We start from the raw sequence: 21,254 nt of genomic DNA, 5'->3' as shown, positions 1-21,254 counted from the left end.
TAAAAAGGCAGCCTCTGCAGAGGAAAGCTTAACTCACAGCAGAGAACAACAAACAGAACTGAGAATCCATGCTTTCAAAAGTAAAGAAAGAGGTGGAGGGATGTGGAGGGATGCACTGTTTATATTTCAGTGGAGCTTATTATTTGCTTTTCTTCATCTTTCCATGTGTCCCTTGGTAGCATCTACATCTGTCTTTCATTTGTGGGAAGCACAGGGGCCCTCGGTATTCAACCCCACTTTGCAACCTCACCTTCTGATTCAGTGTTTTCTTTTTAAATATATTTTATTGATATATTTTTACAGAGAGGAAGGGAGAGGGATAGAGAGTTAGAAGCATCGATGAGAGAGAAACATCAATCAGCTGCCTCCGGTACACCCCTACTGGGGATGTGCCTGCAACCGAGGTACATGCCCTTGACTGGAATCAAACCTGGGACCCTTCAGTCTGCAGGTCGATGCTCTATCCACTGAGCCAAACCGGTTAGGGCTGATTCAGTGTTTTTAGAATATATCTCAAAAAGTCTGAATGACACAACAGATATCTACCATTCCTTTTCTTTTCTCTCAAAACATGGATTATTTTCCCCAAATTATTAGTTAAGTCCTTATGTAATATTACCCCAGGGCTATAGAAACAGATTTTCTATATTTTATATTCCGTGTGTGTGTGTGTGTGTGTGTGTGTGTGTGTGTGTGTGTGTGTGTGTAAGGGGCAGGGGCTTAAATATTAAGGCACCAGAATAGCCATCTGTCACACTTTGGTGATTGTATTTGATTTGTGTTTATTTTCTTTTTAAGTCCAAGAAATCATATTTTTATGATTAATTTTGGTATGTAAGTGCCTTTTCTTTCTGCCTGGTGAGCCTCACTCATCCCTGCAGGCCTTACTAGTAGCTGAAACTCCAGTCCTAGTCAGGAGGCGATGAACACAGCTGCCACTTGAATCCTCTCTCGTGAAACTTCTATTATGGTTATTTATATCTAGATAAGATGTTGGATCCTTGTGTCCATGCTCCTTTAAGGCAATGGCTGTATTTTTCTCCTTCCTTTCTCCTCTGAGGGGAAGTGATGGAACACAGTGATCAAGGGCAAGGGTTTTTAATGTAGGAAGACATGGGTTTGAAGCATAGGGGCTGGTCTTCCCACACAATAATCTCTCTGAGGCTTGATCGCTGGCAGAGAGTTATAAGAAATAATGAAGTGGCCCAAAATATCTGTGACGTTAGGTGGTTAATAAATTAGTATTATTCTCTTCCTGCCTCTTATGGCACCTGTGCATAGGCTAGCATGTGACAGATATGAAGCAAATTTCTATTGTGTGAATAAGTGGGTTAAATAATAGAATTTCAATCCCTTATATAGCCTTAACAAATATAATTTATAGTTACTCTGTTACTTCTTTTATTTGATTTCAAATATCCTAAGATTTGGTTTGACTTTCATTGCATTTATGCCCATGGTTAAACAACAATCTCTGAATTTTACCTGAAATCACCCATGATTTCTTCCCTGGATGTCTTCTGCACTGGTCCTGGGTGGCTTTAGGCTCTCGCGCACTTGATGATGAACTTGGCATGCTTCCAAGTGAAGCCTCCTAATTTTAGAGTCAAAATGCTGGGGGAACAAACCACAGATGTGCATTGAAATATGCACAGAATGAGTACAGAGCCTTTTCTAAGAGTTATAATAAGAAAGGTCTTTAACCTAAAGATGTTGTTTGAAAACTTAGCATATTTCCTTTTTTTCTTTGAATAATCCAAGAATACTACCTTGCTTTTCCCACATCACATTGGGTTTTGAGAAACTAAAAATATTTTATCAAAACATTTGTTCTCCAAGAGTAGTCTACAGCTCTCATATTTTTATAGGTCATAATAGATTTTAAATATTACATTCAACTCAAAAGAAGCTTTTCTTTCTATATTACATAACACAAAACATTTTTGCACTTATAATTCAATTACTCTAATAATAACTTTTATAAAATCTCTTTTTTTCTAAAAAGTAATAAAGAGGTCAGAAAAATAAAACAAAAGATAATATTCTATATAATAAAAGAGAAACATGTAAATTGACCATCCCTCCACTATGCCCACCAGCCAAACAGGAGTGAGTATGCAAATTAACCCAACAAAGATGGCGGGTTAATTTGCATACACAGGTGCCGGGCGGAGAGCAGAGCAGGAGAGCCGGTGGAGAGTGGAGCGTCTTGGAGAACTTGGCTCCCCAAGCTGCCAGACAGAGAGCAGAGAGAGAGAGCTGGCAGCTTGGAGGACTTGGCAGAGTGGGAGGCCATGAGATGGAGACAAAGCAGTAAAGGAAAACCAAGAGCGCGGGAGCACCAGGAATTCTGGGAATAGTAGTTCTGGTGGCAGACGGATCTCCTAGACCCATGGTCGGCAAACTGAGGCTCACGAGCCACATGTGGCTCTTTGGCCCCTTAAGTGTGGCTCTTCCTAAGCCTTAGGAGTACCCTAATTAAGTTAATAACAATGTACCTACCTATATAGTTTAAGTTTTAAAAATTTGGCTCTCAAAATAAATTTCAATCGTCGTACTGTTGATATTTGGTTTTGTTGACTAATGAGTTTGCCGACCACTGTCCTAGACAGTAGGGCAAAGTGAGCCTGGAGCAAGTTACTGTTGCGGTGTGGGATGGAGGGAAAGCAAAGGTGAGAGACGTTAGTAAAATCAGAGTGTCTAGGAAAAATTAAAGGGAAGATATCCTAAAACTTCCAGGAAATCTCCACCAATGAAGCAAAGAAAAAAAAGGCCCCATTATTCTGTGAGCAACAAACCAAACTGAGTTGGGGTCTCAGACAATTCACTCATATGATTGCAAAGACAGACAGAAACTCCCGGATTGGAGAGGGCTCCCCTGAGGGCTCCCAGATTGGAGAGGGTGCAGGTCAGGCTGAGGGACCCCCACACTCCCCAGTTCACGAATGTCGTGCACCAGGCCTCTAGTAATAAAATAAAAGGTTAGAATCTTCACTGTTAGAGCAAACTTTTTCAGGGACTTGCTCTTCATCTTTTGTTTGCCTAGAATATCCACTATTCATCTCTCCATGTGGAAGTTGGGCCATTTGTTAGTTCAATATGTATTTACTGAGATCTATTTATACAAGGAACTAATTATATTTGTAGCTTTAGAGGAAGATACTCATAGAATATTTAGCTTTACCTGTAATTGAATGTGAGCATCCCTGCCTCACACCTCACAGAATAGCTTCCTTGCCTACGTGGTGTACCAGTTAACTATGAGCTTGTCTCTTACGTCCTACAAGACTAAATGTGTTGCAAGAAGCCTTCATTGTTGTAACCCTGGTAGAGCCTAACTCAGCTCCTGGTCCCTATTTGTGTCAAGAACCTATCGAGCTTAACAGAGTGTGTAGGAACCCCTATGGGGATTAGTAGAACCAGAGTCCAAAAGCCCTGGTTCCCAGACTCTACCAAAGACATTTGCTTCTAACTCCCCAGGAATTCCACATGTGCTGACATAGTGTCCCAGGCAGCACGGACCCATCTCTCATGCAGAACGGGCTTGCTTTTAGAACAAGCCTCATCCAGAATGTAGGAGAGACATGCTTGAGACCCTGTATTCCACTCTTCCTCAGTCATTCCCAGTACAGTTGGGAAGCAAATAGGAAAGTTGACTTCATTTAACTGACAGTGTTGTTACGTTTATTAAGCAAATAGTGCAAAACCAATTGAAAGCTGAGTTGTTTTAATTCAAAATGGAAACATTGTACTTGAAATACCACCATTAGCTAAGTTGTCTAATCTGACTTAAGGCCCTGCCCATACTTTGGATCATAAACAGATTGGCCTCCATCCTTTTTCAGTTGCCTTGGGTCTGAATATTAGCTAAGCTATGCATGCTACATTAGGAACATCTGATGCACCTATGTGTAGAGGAATCATCAGTCCGGATGAAATACATGTATCTCATCACCCATTTCCTAATATTTTGGGGGGAAACTTCTGGAATGTCTGATTAAAAAGAAGCAAAAACAAAAAGGAATCAGCAGGGAAGAGATAGAAGAAGTAAGCCAGGGGGCTTCTCAGATCTCTTACTTTGTACTCCCACCCCACCCCCCACCAGGCAATTGTTTCTTCTGTTTCTTTTCTTTTTTCTTTTTTTTAAATTATTTAAAGAATTACATATGTCTCCTTTTTCTACCATCAACCCCTTCCCGGCCACTCCCACCCCCCAGGACAAGCCCCCACCACCCCAGTGTCCATGTCCATTGGTTATGCTAATATGCATGCATACAAGTCTTTGGTTGATCTCTTACACCCCCTCTCCCCCCACACACACACCACCCTCCCCGGCCTTCCCTCTTAGGTTTGACAGTCTGGTGGGTCTTTCTCTGTCTCTGGATCTATTTTTGTTCATCAGTTTATGTTGTTCATTATATTCCACAAATAAGTGAGATCATGTGATATTTATCTTTCCCTGATTGACTTATTTCACTTAGCGTAATGCTCTCCAGTTCCACCCATGCTGTTGCAAATGGTAAAAGGTCCTTCTTTTTTATAGCAGTGTAGTATTCCATTGTGTAGATGTACAGTGGGGCCTTGACTTACGAGTGTCCTGACTAACGAGTTTTTCGAGATACGAGCCGTCTCTCAGCCGATTTTTTGCTTTGAGTTGCGAGCTAAAATTCGGGTTACGAGCCAGCTTCAGATACCCCACTGCTAGCTGGCTCAGCGAACATCACAGTGAACGCCACGACATCAGCCCAGCATCACGTGTCTCACTCGTTCACATTTTGATTTGACATACAAGTAATTTGAGTTACGAGCTCCGTCATGGAACAAATTAAACTCGTAAGTCAAGGCCCCACTGTACCACAGTTTTTTAATCTACTCATCTGCTGATGGGCTGTTTCCAAATCTTAGCTATTATAAATTGTGCTACTATGAACATAAGCGTTCGTATGTCCTTTCTAATTGGTGTTTCAGATTTCTTGGGACATATTCTTTGTACTTTTGATGCCAGTCTTATATTGCTATTTCCTTAAGTGAAATGAGAATTTGGACAAGGAAGAATGAAATGGGTGAAAATTGAACACCTTTCTGACAGGGCCTGTCTTAGTTATTTGACAGACGTAGGATTGTGAGAACCAAGATTGGATACAATCCATCATGTTGCAGCAATCAACATTGACTTAGTTTTTTTATGCCGATGCCATACATTTTATCTTGGTAAGAGGCAATAAATGTCTAAGGCTGGTATTTAAAGAGTAATAGTAATATCAACACTAGCTGTCAGAGGTAGTATCTAACCTATGTTTATGAGCTTACCTGAAATCATTTCCTGGCCTCTTTAAGTCCATTTTCTTTTTATTCTTTTTACAGGTAAAGATAAGATTAAAGTGTCTGAGGATGACTTGAAGAAACTCCCTCTAATTAAATGGTGTATTTTGGAAACGATTCGTTTAAGAGCCCCGGGTGCCATTACTAGAAAAGTGCTGAAACCAGTTAAAATTTTGGTAAGCTTTGGTTTGGCTTTAAAATAATCTCTCTAGGGAAAAAATGTACATATCTTTCCCATATATTATTAGATAATTCCTTAAATTCCAGTAGCACCAAATGACCTAGGAATAGATTACTAACAAGAGTTGTACAGCAACATTTTGTCAATGTAGGTATTTTTCCATTGATGAGGATTTTAGCTACAATATAATATTTTAATAATCATTTTGGCTACGTGATTATGTATCAAAATTAGTATAATCCTATTTCAATCAAGCAGGTGGATTAGATAATATCTTCACTGCTGAGCAGCCATAGGTTGAGGAATTCATGTGCAAGAGAAGTTCGAACTAGACACAGTTTCAGACCACAGATTACAGATATGGGAACAGATAATTGATATTAGCAATCAGCATCCAAGTAGGGGAGAGAGGTCCTTTTTATGGGCAGAATAGGAGAAAATTCTGAAGTGCACCATGAAAAGTATGTGTACATGGCAGAATTTCAGGTCAATATTTGCTGAGTCAATCAGGCAGAACAAAATATTGTTTCAGAATGATTTGACTTTGAGCCTGCAAGATCACATTAAGTCAGACCTCCACTCTTGTTGGCTGTTTTTACACACAGCATGAGAGTGCCTGGATTCAAACCAAGAACATTTTGTAGTGGTACAACACAAAAAGACAAAAAAACCCAAATTTTATAAAGGTTGCAACTTGCTAAATTCAGAAGAGACGTTTGTTTGTTTGGCTGCTCTTACATAAATTACAGGATTTAGTTTTAGTGTGATTTTAAACAGTTTTTGCTTTTAAATAATCAAATTCTTAATTACTTTAAGAATATAAAATAACATGCTTTCAGAGGAAATAGACAACTTGGTGCAATTAAGTAGAACAATGTGTTTATTAGTCTGAATAGTACTATAATTTTCTTGAACTTTTATTTATATTATTTATATTATAAATGTTGATAATATATAAATATATAAAAATAAATATATACATATATTATAAATATTTACATTATACAGTGTGGTGCAAAAGTAGGTTTACAGTTCTATGTATGTGAAACAGAGTTTTTATTCTTGTATTATTATTTATTAACTGTATTATTTTCTTTATAAAAACTATAAACCTACTTTTGCACACTCTTATATTATTTATTTTATAGCCTCATTTATATTCTGGCTAGTAGATAATTACTTGAATTACACAATCATTTATCTGCCAGCAGGCATCTTCATTTTTATTTTATTACACAGATTCTATACATGTTTTGTTAGATTTATACCTAAATATTTCAGTTATTTTGAAGCTTTTATAAATGGTATATTTTCAAGTTTTAAGTCTCAATTGTACATGACTTGTTTGTAGAAATACAGCTGATTTTTTTTTTTGTATGTTGACCTTGTATCTGCAACTTTGCTAACCTCACTTATTGGTCCTAGGAGTGTTTTTGTAGATTCATTAGGAGCTTCTTTGTAGATAATATTTTAATTTCTGCCTTTCCTACCTGTATGCCTCTTCCCCCTTCTTCTTGCCTTATTGCATTGGCTCTGTTTTCCAGCACTGTGGTGAATTACTGTGGTGACAGCAGATATTCTTGCCTTGTTCCTGATTTTTATGGGAAAACATTTAGTCTTTCCTTGTTAAGTATAATGTTGGCTATAGGTTTTTTGTAGATACCTAGAATAAATCTCATTTGATCAGGATGTATAATTTTTTAGACATTGTTAGTTTCTTTTGCTAACATTTTGTTGAGGATTTTTGCATCTAAGCTCCTGATAGTTATTGGTCTAGTTTTCTTCACTTTTTATTTTGTCCTGTTTTGTTTGATTTCTATACCATGACAGTCTCTTCAAAGCTGTTTTACGCTTGTCCTGTACCCTTTTCATAAGCACTCACATTCCTTTTTTTGATCCACTCTTCCTCCTTCTCATTTCTTTTCTTCCTTCCTCCCTTTCTTCCTTCCTATCACATGTATTTCCTTATGAAAGACAGAAAAGAAAAAGTCAGCAGTATAGCTCTCTTCTTTTCTTCCTTAATTCCTTTCTGTTTCTCTCATTTTCTCTTTCTGATCTCATTCTTCAGGTTTTTTACCCTGTAATTGCTCTCCCTTAAAGATTGCATTTCAGACCCTGGCCAGGTAGCTCAGTTGGTTAGAGTGTTGTCCCCATATACCAAGGTTGTGTGTTCAATCCCTGGTCAGGACACATACAAGAAATAACCAATGAATGCATAAGTAAGTGAACAACAAAGCCATGTCTCTCTCTCTTTCTCAAATCAATTAAAAAATAAATAAAGTTCCCATTTTGTCTGTACTAACCATGCCCATGACCAAACCAGGAAGAAAAAAACCCATAAGGATTCTTATGTCTAAATTCTTATAAAAATGTTTTCCTGCTGCTTTTGGATTTCTTCTCTCTCTTGCGAGTTCCAGTGTGGTTTATGTGGTTTCAACACATTTCACCTTGTGCTTCTTTAACCAGTCACTCTGCCTGCCACATATATGGCAGCTCTGCACCCCTCTTCTCAGACATAACACCTGGCTGTGCTATTTCATTAGCTAAGCATCTGAGATCATCACAGGGTGATTATATAATAAGAAATGTTTAATTTGTTACATAAATAGATTTCCTTCCCAGACACAAACCAAAAACTTTTAGGCACACACCACTTTCCAACCAATGTAACACACTTCCTCTGAGATTGTGTTCCTTCTGGCTCCTGCTATCCTGCCTTTGGATATTCTCATGCTGTTTATTTATCTTTATTTGATTAATTATACTTACACCCCGATACTTCTTCCTTCACTAAACACTACTTTGTTCTTGGGATTCTGTGCTCATCCTCTTTCTTTTCCTTTAGCTTCTCCTATGCCACCACCTGAAGCCTGTCTCCCGGGCCCCCTTGTTCCCCTTCTAGCAGGAGGAGTTTTCCACTGGGCAGATGTTAGTTTCCTGCTTATTTCATTTTACTTTTCATTTCCTTGAAGATGACTCAGTTGATGTTCTCTTTTCTTGTATTTTTATTTTACATAAGCGTGCTGGCACAAATGTATTTGTTTTTCAGCATAAAATTTCTTGTCTCTTGACCAGCAACTCACTTGTCTGCTGGTCAAGCTTCAACACTGGTACTGATATGGTCACTCTATATTCCACCACCCCTTACACCCCCTGAACCCCTTTTCTATCCTTAAGTGAGTAGCTTTTGGGGGAGCTTTTAACATCATACCCTTGTCAGGTTGTTGGGGCTGTTAACATCACATAGTTTTTCAAAATTAATTTTGCTTATTTCAACAACTTTACCAAAAGAAACATCCATGTTCAAACACATGCCTATACATATACACTCATGCATACACAACCCCACAACCCCATGACTGTACTGTAACAACTATCCAACATTCTCTTTGTATGGCATCAGTAAATAAATCTAGTTCTCGTCATAGTGTAAATATGTCATTTTAAAAAGTTGTTAACATTATTTTTTATTTTTCATGCATCTAGAGAGTTTTCATATTTATTTCCATTGCCACATAATCGTCCATGGAGTTAATAGCTTGAATATTTAATTATTTCTTGGCTCTTGAGAATTTAGATTGTTTTACTTTGTGGTTCTTTTAATGTGGTAATTACTTGCATCTTTGTGCAGAGTACATTTCTTTCTTTTTTTAATCCTTATTCAAGGTATGTTTATTAATTTGAGAGAGAGAGAAGGGTGAGGGAGGAGAGAGAGAGAGAGAGAGAGAGAGAGAGATCGATCAGTTGCCTCCCATACTTTCTCTGACCGGGGATCAAACCTGCAACCTTGGTATGTGCCCTGACCAGGAATCAAACCTTCAACCTTTTGGTGTAATGGAAAACACTCCAACCAATGGAGCCAGCTGGCCAGGGCCATTTTCTTTTTGTAATGATTATGCTTGAATTATGTGTTACTAGTGGATTACTGGTCCAAGGGTATAAACACACTTATGATTCACAACACACAACCCTCTTATAAAGTCTAACATCTATGGGATAAAATATTTTGAATTTGACATAATGGATATCCAAAACGAGTCAAGAACTTATTTTATATAATTATGAGTCTCATATCTCCATTTCCTAACACTCTCATTCCCTTCCTGGAGGACATGAGGCTACTCACTACCTGTTCAGTCTCCTTCCAGACCCCAGCAGCTGTGACAGCATCTCTGTGGTGGGGCAGCCCAGAGACCTGTGCTCAGGCTGCATCTTCCCAGAATGCCCCAGTCCTTCCATCGTTATTTCCCACAATATGCTCTTCACAGCTATAAAAACTGCAGTGTTTCCTGCACTCACTGTTTCTTTTATAAACGTGGCCTTCCGCATAGGAGGCCCACACGCACCTGGATTTCTCCCTGGGGAGATGAGACTTTTAACTTTAATAACTTGCACAGTTTTCATTATGTAAGTAATACATGGTAATTAGAAAAGAGAAGATGAAAGAAGAAATGAAAAATTGCTAACAATTTCATGTCAAAGATAATTCCTGTGAACACTTGGTATTATAATTTCAGATTTTCTTTTCCTGTAGTGTGTGCATTTTCAAAAATTCAATTGGGGTCATACTGTGTTAATTTTTTATAACCTGCTTTTATTTTACTTAATAATAGGTCACAAATAATTTTCTATATCAATAAAGGACATCTACACCATTTGAATAGCAGCATAATAATCTAATATATGGACAGAGTCTAAATTTTTTCATCAGTTCCCCATTCTCGATTATGTATATGGCTTTCATTTTTTTCACTATGCCTTTGCTGAATATACTAACACATTCCTAAGAATTTGGATTATAGAAAACATTTCATATGGGACTATCTGTATTGAGCATTAGCAGAGGCTCATTCATATGTTTGTAACACAAGGGAAAATAATTTTAATATATAAAGAATTTACAGCTCAGTAAGTAAAGCACTAAGTTTACATAGATTAATGCACAAAAGTTTATAGAAGAAAAAAACATGGAAAATGCTCAACAAAGACATAAAATTTTAGGTGGCAATCAAAACTAGCCTATTGAGATGTCAGACTAGCAGATAAGAGGGTAATGAAATTGACATGTTCACGTTGTAGTTAGAGACTTTTTTTTTTTTCCAAAATTTGAGGAAGCAAGCAACAGGTATTAATAGCCTTAAAAATATTCATGTCCTATGTCTTCTGAACATCTCTGTGAAGCGATTTTGTATGAAAAATGCTTTGAGGAAGAAGACTCTAGTTATGGCATTTATAATAGGAAAAACATTAGAATAGGATCAGATTAATTATGATTTAATCTAGCCAATGAAAGATTAAATAGCTATTGGAGAGGGAATTATTCACAATGACTATACAATATGAAGAAATAAATAGTCTTTAATTTTTAAAGTTCTAAGAGCAACCAAGCTCCTGGCCAAGAGCTAGGAGGGAAACCATGTCCTCTGGACCTCCTCCTCCTGATGCTCTGTCTTTATAGGACTCCTCCTCTCTCGTCCATAGTCTGCATTCCTTGCACCCACTTGGCTCTCAGAATTCTTCTTAAGGTACAGCAGATAGTCCTTCCTTCTCTTTTCTCTCCAGACTAGAAGCTCATTTGGCCTCATAGTATCCTTATGTGGTGGGCTGGCCAGGTTCGATTCTGTCTACCTGAGAGATGCAGTTATTATTGCAACAGGTTGTGATTTCTCTTTGCTAGTGGTCTGTGTTCCAGTCCTTACTGTTTTGTCTCCCTCTTGATCTGTCCCTTCATCTAGCCTATAAATCAGTGGTTCTCAAGCTTCTGGCCCTTTAAATACAGTTCCTCATGTTGTGACCCAACCATAAAATTATTTTCGTTGCTACTTCATAACTGTAATGTTGCTACTGTTTGAATCGTAATGTAAATATCTGATATGCAGGATGGTCTTAGGTGACCCCTGTGAAAGGGTCGTTCGACCGCCAAAGGGGTCGCGACCCACAGGTTGAGAACCGCTGCTATAAATAATGGCAGGGCCTGTTTAGACTGGGCATGTTGATATCTGTTCTCTCAGAGGGTTCCTTTGATACAACCAGCTTTCACATCCCTTTATGCCATTTGTCAGCCTGGCATTTGCTGCTACAAGAGGCATGTCTTTTGGTCTCCTCCCTGTTGCTAATGTTAATGGTGTTATCCAGGCCCCCTTTGACGTCTTTCTCTACTAGCTGGCTCTGTAGGCCTCAGCAGTCAGCAGCCTCTAAGTCATAATCACAGGTCAACTGCCACTAAAGAGGGCTGCTGGGTGGGGAAAGGAAGGGCAGACTGCCTCCAGCCCTGCCCCCAGCTGATTTCAGAACAGGCATGACCTCTCTAGCCTCAGTTCCAGCAGAGGGAACGAACACAAAGGATTGGGATCTCACCGATCTCTTTCAACTTAAAAAAAATGGTTAGGAGGGCACCAGCAAGCCTCGCACTCTTCCCAGGTTTGGATCTAACTATCCAGCTGTCCTGGCATTGAAATTGTAAAACTCAAGCAACATTCAGTTCACATCAGAGCCAACAGGGGTTCTCTTGGGCCAAAAAATAATGACCCTGTCCCCATACTTGACCTCCTACTACCATAAGGAGACATGTTTTTAATTGTAAGATGTTAATTCTAGATGCATGAAGTTCGTGTTTTGCAAATATCTTGAGGACACTTGAAAATGATGCAGGGTTAAATAGATGTGGCTTCTGATGTTTGGCAATGGGAGTTGCTATTACTAGTGGCCCCACTCAGTAAAGTTGGTAGCTACCTAGTGATCACACACCCTGGGAGAGCTCTTTGCCCTGTGGTTCCTGAGCATGGTGCTGTAAGGGTGGTTTTATGAGATGGTTTTAGTCCTTGGTATAGCTTATTTAACATGAATGCAGAAGGATTGTGCAGACTCTTTTGTCGAAGGAATCCCACTGCTCAGCCCCACAATCACCACAGCGTCCAACACAAACCATCCAAATAAACGCACTGAACTTGCTTCGTCCTGTGTCTTACTAACCAGTTGCTTTCATATTCCTTCTGCCCTAACAGCTGCTGCAAGAGTGAAAAAAAACCCAAAGAATCCACTGAGCCTTGTCCTGACACTCTCATGAGCATCCCCAGGGTCAGGACACCTGCCGCCCTGTCCTCAGTGCTGTGACCAGTGTCCTGTCTCAGAGTTAGATTTTTCTAGAACACTTGCTGCAAACCTCAGTATTAAACATCAAAAACTGCATTAGAATGGATCTATACTGTTTTCTGAAATTTTCACATTTATCAAATAAATTTCCCTATGTAACTAAATATATACATTCAGTAACTGATCATCAGAATTAGAAGTAAGTGCCCAAATGGTGTGGCTCAATGGTTGAGCGTTGACCCATGAACCAAGAGGTAACTGGTTCGATTCCCAGTCAGGGCACATGCCCGGGTTGTGGGCTCCATCCCCAGTGGGGAGTGTACAGGAGGCAGAAAAATCAATGATGTTTCTCTATCATCGATGTTTCTATTCTCTATCCCTCTCCCTTCCTCTCTCTTAAAAAAAATCTTTAATTTTTTTTTAAAAAAATAAGAATATTTTTAAAAATAGAAATTATAAATCAGTCATTGCCCAAGTTGGAAAATAGAACTGTCTACCCAGGAAAAAGTTAGAGTTTATCACCATTGATTATAAAATGCATATGCCTTCTCCACAATACAGTCGTAGCATTATTTTTAATGACCCAAACACTTTTTAACAGACTTCAAAAAAATGAATTGGAATCAATTTTTCTATCGTAGAATTTCACTGTTCCTTCTGGTGACCTGTTGATGTTGTCTCCATTTTGGCTACATAGAAATCCAAAATATTTTCCTGAACCGGAATCGTTCAAACCCGTAAGTTACTTCTTTCAATATACATGATTCTTTGATTTTAATTTCTTTTTGTGCCAGGAGTATGAATTCATAAATTAACCAGGACTTTGTCATTAAGCAGAATATTTCTCTAGTAACAAAGGTGACAAAATACAGATTAGATTTGCAATATAGATGGCATAATATATATAACAAATCAGATAGGCAAGTTCCTGGAATAAGCTTCAGCAACTTTACAGTAAATTTTTATCTGAAACCAGCAGAGCATGTTAAAGTAAACAGGCCTGGTTCTGATAGAAGACTGAGTTCATGTTCTTCAGGCAATTGTTCTCGTTATTGGTTTCCAAGGAGCACAAAAAATAAAAATGAAGCAAATTAAAACTGTGTTCTGCTGTTTCTTAGAATTGGGGGAGTGTCTGGGCTGAACAGAATCTTAAGAGGCCATTTGATCTATTCTCTGCCTTCAGGTGAAACTGTCAAAAATAGCCTCCAGATGTATCCATTCTGCATCCAGGCTCTCTCCAACAGGGCTGTCAGCAGCTGTCTGTTACTAAATTTATCACCAAGGGCAGTTTCAGGATGGAGCCTGAGGCCCCATTGTAAATACTCTTCCTCTCTGGAGTCAGTCCTGTGGTTGATTTACATCATCATCTACATTTGCCACTTAACAGAATTCTTCTTAAACCCTTTTATTTATTAGTTATGTTCCAAAAGCATCATCGTGGCTGATATTAATAACAGGTCGGAAAAAATGACCAACAAGCCTGCAACTTTATATGCAAGGATTAGCTGTACAAGGTCATTTTTAGCCTAGAGAAATAAAGTTAAGCTTATTTATATAAGGCTGATTTGGAAAAAAAAATGTTTTCTTCCCACAGGAACGTTGGAAAGAAGCAAATTTAGAGAAGCATGCTTTCTTGGACGGCTTTGTGGCCTTTGGAAGCGGGAAGTACCAGTGTCCAGGAAGGTCAGTGAGACAGCCGGGCCACGTTCCTCCGCAGTCTGCGGGGAGATGCTGGCGCAGAGCGGGGGAGCTCTGGCTCAGTCTGTCTTTTCTTTATCATCAAACCACAGGGAAAACCAGAGACTGTGTTTTGTTTGGTTGGCCGTTCGTATTGCGCTAGGTCTTTGTGAGAATGTCTAAAGTGCCTTCCGATAGGAGACCTCAGGAGAACAAAGTATCACAGTTCCAGCTGCCAGATGCACTCAGGGTTTATGTTTCAAATGCTCAGCTCTCATATAAGGATAACTCAAAAGTCATTTGAGTTTCACCTTTTTTAAAGATAAAGATAGAGGTATAATATTTCTTTTTTTAAAATATATTTTTACTAGAGGCCTGTTGCATGAAAAGATTCGTGCAACAAGCCTTCCCTTCCCCTGACTGCCGGCACTGGTTTTCCTCTGGCACCCGGGACCCAGGCCGGAGCTGCCTTCAAGCCTTCACTGCCCCGGCCAGAGCAGCCTTCAGTCTTCACTCCGCTGCTTCGTGCCTGTGTATGCAAATTATTGCCATCATTGTTGGTGGTTAATTTGCATATCTCGCTGATTAGCCAATGGGAGGTGTAGCGAAGGTACGGTCAATTACCATGTTTGTCTATTATTAGATAGGATTGACTTCAGAGAGGCAGGGAGGGGGAGAGGGAGGTAGAAACATCAATGATGAGAGAATCATTGACCGGCTGCCTTCTGCATGCTCCACACGAGGGATTGAGCCTGCAACCCAGGCATGTGCCCTGACCGGTAATCTAACTGTGACCTCCTGGTTCACAGGTTGACGCTCAACCACTCAGCCATGCCTGCCGGGCAGGTATAATATTTCTTTAACGACAGCCTTATTGTAGACATTTGTTGAGGGTTCAGAATGTCGTTAGCATGGAGCATAGCAGCAGCTTACTAAATGGCTTTTATTTATTGAGACCTTTTGTAGTTAAATTAATCTGGCACCCAGGACTTCTCTGCAGTGTGATGCCCTGTTCTGGGGCAGGCGTTTATTATTTAATGAAAGATATTTAATATTTATGTGTTTAAGCAGACACTTTTTTTAACATCTCGCCTTTGCCAGGCCCTCTGCTAAGCCTCAGGGACAGAGCAGTGGGGAAGGCGGACATGGTCCCTCACCTCATAAAACTTGCACTCTACGTTAAACAAGTCCCATTTCTTCATTGCTGCTGACTCTGTTAGAGGATTATTGGCACCATTCTACTAGAGGATTATTGGCACCATTCTACTAGAGGATTATTGGTACCATTCTACTAGAGGATTATTGGCACCATTCTACTAGAGGATTATTGGCACCATTCTATTAGAGGATTATTGGTACCATTCAATTAGAAGATTATTGGCACCTGTTTGTAACAGAATCTCACTCAGTGGATGTACAGAGTCCTTAAAAATCGTATAGCAGAAAAGTTGTAGTTTCTTAAGAAGTCAGTTGTCTTTCTTGTTTGAATAGTAATGTCCGTCCATATTTGCAATTATGACTTACTCCACAGCATCCACTCTACCCCTCCCTTGTTTCGTGTTTGTAGTATAAATATGCTTTTAGTAATACACACCTCCCCCAAATGGTTTTAGTTAGTCTCAGCCAGCCATGATCATTCTTTCTCCCTTTTTAGAAGCTCTTCTAGGAGCCTAAGGGTAAGCAACTTGTTGCATAGTGTTTCCCTGGAGACGCTATTTGGCGTGGGCAGTTGACCTGAACTGGCCAATCAGACTGAAAGGAGAGACTTTTCTTCCATGGTGAGGAGAGGGGCCCACTTTGTCCTTTCTCATCGGATGTGAACAGGAGAGCATGCAGCCCGGTTGTTACTAGCAGCAGATTCAAGTGGAACAAGCCTCATGCTGGTGTGGTCTGTGGAGGGCAGGACAGAGATATGGAGAGAAGCTGGTCCACAGGATATCATTGTGTCACTGAACCATCAGTGTTGAGGAGTTCATCTACTTCCTGTCATGCTAGATGATAAATGTTTTCACTTTTATAAATAATAATATAGTGTATTTATTACATATAATAAATGTTCATGATTTTTAAGGCAGTTTGAGTTGAAGGTTTTATTGTTGAGAGCTGAAAGCATGCTGACATATCCACCAGGAAACTTCCAAGGTGGACACTGTAATTGAGTGTCCAATACTTTAGGGGCAGAGTATGACAAAGGAAAGCAACAGTAATAGCAACACACACACACACACACACACACACACACACACACACACACCTGCCTCTTCTATCATTTTTACTTTAGATAAGCAGTTCTTAAGCCAAGAACACATTTATTGTTTTTGTCACTATTAAGTAATAGTTTTTAAGAGTAGATCTTCTAAAAAGAATAGATATTACCTTTTTCATGTTCCTTTAGTATATATCTTCAATTGCAAATAAAGAGTTTATTAGAACCATCTTTGAAGCTGACCTAGAAATATTTTAAACTAAGGTCTGAAATGCATGGCAATAGAGCATGTAGTATGGGCTGGTGGTCAATCGATGACTGTTGTTTGTAAGAGGAGCTGTTAGGACATTACTGTAATATCTGTGGAGGCTGATAGACATTTGCTTGGGTTTGAGAGTAATGGATACAATACAGAGAATCATAACATTTCCGCTCCATCAGTAGTATGTTATACAGAAACTGTAGAAATTTTGCACTAGAAATGATTTAAATATGTTTTTATTGATTTGAGAGAGAGAGAGAACATCCACATGAGAGAGAAACATCCATCAGTTGCCTCCCGCATGCTCCCCGACCTGGGATTGAACCCACAACCTGGGCATGTACCCGGACCAGGAATCAAACCAGCAACCTTTCAGTGCATGGGATGACACTCGACCAATTGAGCCACACAATCCAGGTCTGCGATAGAAATTTAATCCCACAAACTCTTAGTATAATCCCCAGAAAATCGTGCCCATTCTTAGTTTGTGTACCAGGAGCCAATTTACTTTCTCATGTACCAAACACGCAGTGAGTCAGAGAAAGTTGCCTGTAAAGTTGCTGACGACCAAAGTTGATCACGAACAGTCTTGTGGCCTTGCAGCTGTCACCCCTGGGAGTCCAGGCCACTGAGGCAGCATGAGAACCCCTCACACAAGTGAACACAGAATATTTTGCTGAATTTACCAAATAAGTGCTCAGTGCTGCCATCAACTGCCAGATAAACATTGCAATGGGAGAACTGTAGTACCTCCTCCGAATAGTGGGAGTTCTGCAATGCACTTGGAGGAAGAACCCCTTGCTAGGCACTTTCCTGAAGCTGGGAAGCTCCTGGGTACACACGGCCAGGGAACCCTTCCTAGTAATTCTACGGCTGGAGAAGAACGTGGCTTTGCAGGAAAATGGGAGAAAGCAGCATGAACTCCTAGACTTCTTCAGCAATGGTAGCATGCAAAACAAAGAGTCCCACAATAGTGGACATTCTCCTCCTAACCTGTCCATCTAAATGGAGAAACGGGGCAAGGGAACTTTAGTGTCGTGTGGGTGTCTCTGGGAGTAGATGATCTTGGCAGAAAGGGATGTGCTTGCTGGACCCAACCCCTGGAATCTACACCAAGCCAGCCGCCTTGATTCTCCTTGCTTCCCATCCATGCGTGAGGCTGCCTGGGTCGCTGTCTCATTGTGCTAATGGATAGGGGTTAAATTCTAGTGTAAAATAGTCACGCTGGTTGTTGGCATGATTACCCCGCTTGCAAAGGCATGATTGGACAGGAAGAGGGTATATAAGAGAACAGCCGCCGTACTTGAGAAATGGAAAAGAAGCATGGATTCCTTGGGAATAGAAACTGTGATTTCCACCCTTTTGTGTCTGTTTGGCTCTCACCCGTATCATAGGGCAGTCCTAGGCCACAAAGTCATGGACGTGTTTTGAATTACTAATGAAAATCACACAGCTGTTGGAAAATTAATCCAAAAAGAGGTCCCGCTGATAGTAGATTGGTAGTAGTAGTATTTAACCTAACAAATACCTCTTGAGCACCTGGTTTAGTATGGTTATTATTTCATTCAATAAATATTTATGGAGAATATGCTGTAGTTCAGGGTAGGGCTCTAGGAGTGTTTATCTTGGAAAACAAAATAAGGGATGAAAGTCCCTTCCCTCAAGGAGCTTATAGTCTAACTTAAGTCACTTTAGTAAACACCAGGGAGATTCATTCCTGAATTGCTTATAATGTAGTTGGGGAGATGAAACATAGCAATGTGGAAAACAAGCCTGCTTAACTGCATAAGATAGCACCTGAGCAATGCCAGCTGAGCCATATAATTGCCATAGGAGTTCAGGGGCATTAAAAGGGGCTTTATGGCCTAGATGGGACTAATCAATAAACGGCATAGAAGAAAGCGCACCTCTCCCACAGGCAGTGGTGTCAAACTTTTAGGAGAGATGAGAGGAAATAGTCATAGGAATGCAATGGACTTGTATGTTAATGGTAGCAAGGCAACTATCTATTTGGGGTTTGTGAGGCTCTGAGCACAGTTGTTTCTGTATGTTTATTTTAAAGATAATGTAATTTTAATAATTGTGCCCTAATGAAATAGCTTTGCACAATCTTGTATTTAAGAAGTACTATTAACTGGTCACTTTTGAGGAGTGAGCAAACTCAGATCCCTATGGGTTTCTTGAGATGTTGCAAATTCAGTATATGGGGAGGGCAAAAGTAGGTTTACAGTTGTGAATACCCAGAACAGAGTTTATTCTTGTATTATTATTTATTAATTATTGTATTATTTATATTATAACTGCGAACCCAATTTTCCTAGCCCACGTTCTGAGGAACCTATAATAATAAAAGCATAATATGCTAATTAGACCAGACATCCTTCCAGGAGACCTTCCAAATGAAGCCGGGGATTCGAGGGAAGCCCGGGTCCTGGGTGCCAGAGGGAAGCCCGTGTCGGCAGCCTGGGAAAGAAAGGCCTACTCTTGCACGAATTTTGTGCATTGGGCCTCTAGTTTGTTACATAAACAAATGCATCCCCTCAACTCCAGTTGTTAAATAGAATTACATCTACTTATATAGTGCTTACTTAACGTTTCACCATGGTGTGCACATGTCCTGGTGGGTATATAAAGCGGTTAGGATGAGGGTGGGCAGGGCAGATCCAGTTAATCCCAGGACTCTGAGCTGGGCTGAACTCTCTGTGAATTTGTAGCCATGCTTCTCTATTTGTTCTGCTTAACTAAGGAGCAGCGACTCACGCAAAGGAGCCGTGGGACCACTGGCCAAGTTGCTGTCTTTACTTTCTTAGCCATTTCATTTTGACACTTCATTATGAGCCTAAGATTTCAGTCTGTGAAGAACAAAAGAAGCCATTCAAGAGTGACTTTTGAGACTCTGATAGGCCAAAGTGCTAAAATAAATACTGGTATGCTCCTTACTGAGCAGAATTTCAACATCTCCAGCCCCTCTGTGGTGCAGGGTTTCTCTATGGCGAGAAAGGAGACTTTGGGCTGGTGTCTCCCACCCTCAGTGACTGCTCTTGAATAGGTGTCTACTGTTCCTAAGAAAAGAGGACCGGGATGAAAACTGTACCATCTCACAACACAATATGCCTGCAGTGCTGATTCCACCCCCAGTTCTGTCCCTGTGGAGTACAGTTTCCTAAGCCAATCCTCACATCTCATCCCTGGCCCCTCCCTCCCTTCCCATATGGATCCGTTTAGGACTCAGTGGTTCTCAACCTTCTGTCCCTTTAAATACAGTTCCTCATGTTGTGACCCAACCATAAAACTATTTTTGTTGCTACTTCATAACTGTAATGTTGCTACTGTTATGAATCGTAATGTAAATATCTGATATGCAGGATGGTCTCAGGCGACCCCTGTGAAAGGGTCGTTCGACTGCCAAAGGGGTCGCGACCCACAGGTTGAGAACCGCTGGTTTAGGTGTTCGCATATGTTTTAAGCAGCACAATGAACTCCTGACGTTTCTGTTGGGACTTCCGGGTCAAAAATAACCAACCATTCCCTGTTGGATGTGAATAAGGAAGGACTTGATCCTAGAAACTGTTGGCAGCTATTTGAGACTCAGAAGAAGGCATTGTTGGGATGAAGCTGGTACCATAGAACAGAGCAGCAGGGCGACCTGGCTTCCTGGGAACATCGCCGGCTGCCATAGTTGTCTCTGCCCGAGGCCAGCCCCAGCTCCAGGCTTTTCAGATCCATAACGCCATGCATTCCCTTCAGTACAGAAACCAGTCCGGTGTGGTTTTTCTGTCACGTGCAACCGAGAGCATATGAAGCAATATAATTTTCTTTTAAAGAAAACATTTTTTAAAAGATTTATCGAACTCCATGAAATAATAAACATATACTAACCATATCAGTTAATAGCTTTTGAAATAACTTGTGCTGCCCTAACCGGTTTGGCTCAGTGGATAGAGCATGGCCTGTGGGCTGAGGGATCCCAGGTTCGATTCCGGTCAAGGGCATGTACCTTGGTTGTGGGCACATCCCCAGTAGTGAGTGTGCAGGAGGCAGCTGATCGATGTTTCTCTCTCGTTGATGTTTCTAACTCTCTGTCCCTCTCCCTTCCTCTCTGTAAAAAAATCAATAAAATGTATTTTAAAAAATTAAAAAAAAATACCTTGTGCTTTGTAAAAGGGCTGAATTTCATTTACTTTGGTATATCACAAAGCAAAAGTAAATGCCACTTCTTAAATTTTTCCTGGAAGGTCTGAGATTTAACATATATTAAGAGATAATTTCTCTTTGGTGAGTACTTGATCTTAAGTCAATACTGGTTCTTTGCCTCCTCCTCCTCCTCCTCCTCCTCCTCCTCTTTCTTCTTTTCCCTTAAAAAGAAGTACCCACATCTCTAGCTTATACTAGTAGCTCCTACATATGGTAGCTTCACTTCCAGGAGCTACTCTTGGTAGCCCAGCCATAGTGTTTCCGGTATAGCTGAGAAATTCTTTGTAATTTTAGTTATGTGAGCTAACACTAAAAGCTTT

General features: G+C 40.1%; 1 protein-coding gene across 2 annotated transcripts in view; it reads left to right on the top strand.

The window, feature by feature from the left end:
* The window catches only part of LOC102428309 (24-hydroxycholesterol 7-alpha-hydroxylase), a 67,676-nt gene that overhangs the window by 36,060 nt on the left and 10,362 nt on the right, over positions 1 to 21,254 (top strand). For both annotated transcript variants that reach the window (XM_023763341.1, XM_006099700.3), the window contains 3 exons: positions 5,365 to 5,498; positions 13,237 to 13,332; positions 14,190 to 14,278. In XM_023763341.1, coding sequence (XP_023619109.1) covers positions 5,365 to 5,498; positions 13,237 to 13,332; positions 14,190 to 14,278 — 319 coding nt within the window. The remainder of the gene's footprint in view (positions 1 to 5,364; positions 5,499 to 13,236; positions 13,333 to 14,189; positions 14,279 to 21,254) is intronic.

This window comes from Myotis lucifugus, unplaced genomic scaffold, assembly GCF_000147115.1.
Source record: "Myotis lucifugus unplaced genomic scaffold, Myoluc2.0 scaffold_281, whole genome shotgun sequence".
NCBI classification, from domain to species: Eukaryota; Metazoa; Chordata; class Mammalia; order Chiroptera; family Vespertilionidae; genus Myotis; species Myotis lucifugus.
Note: the sequence above shows the minus strand (reverse complement) of the source record. Positions and strands in the feature narration are given on the sequence as shown.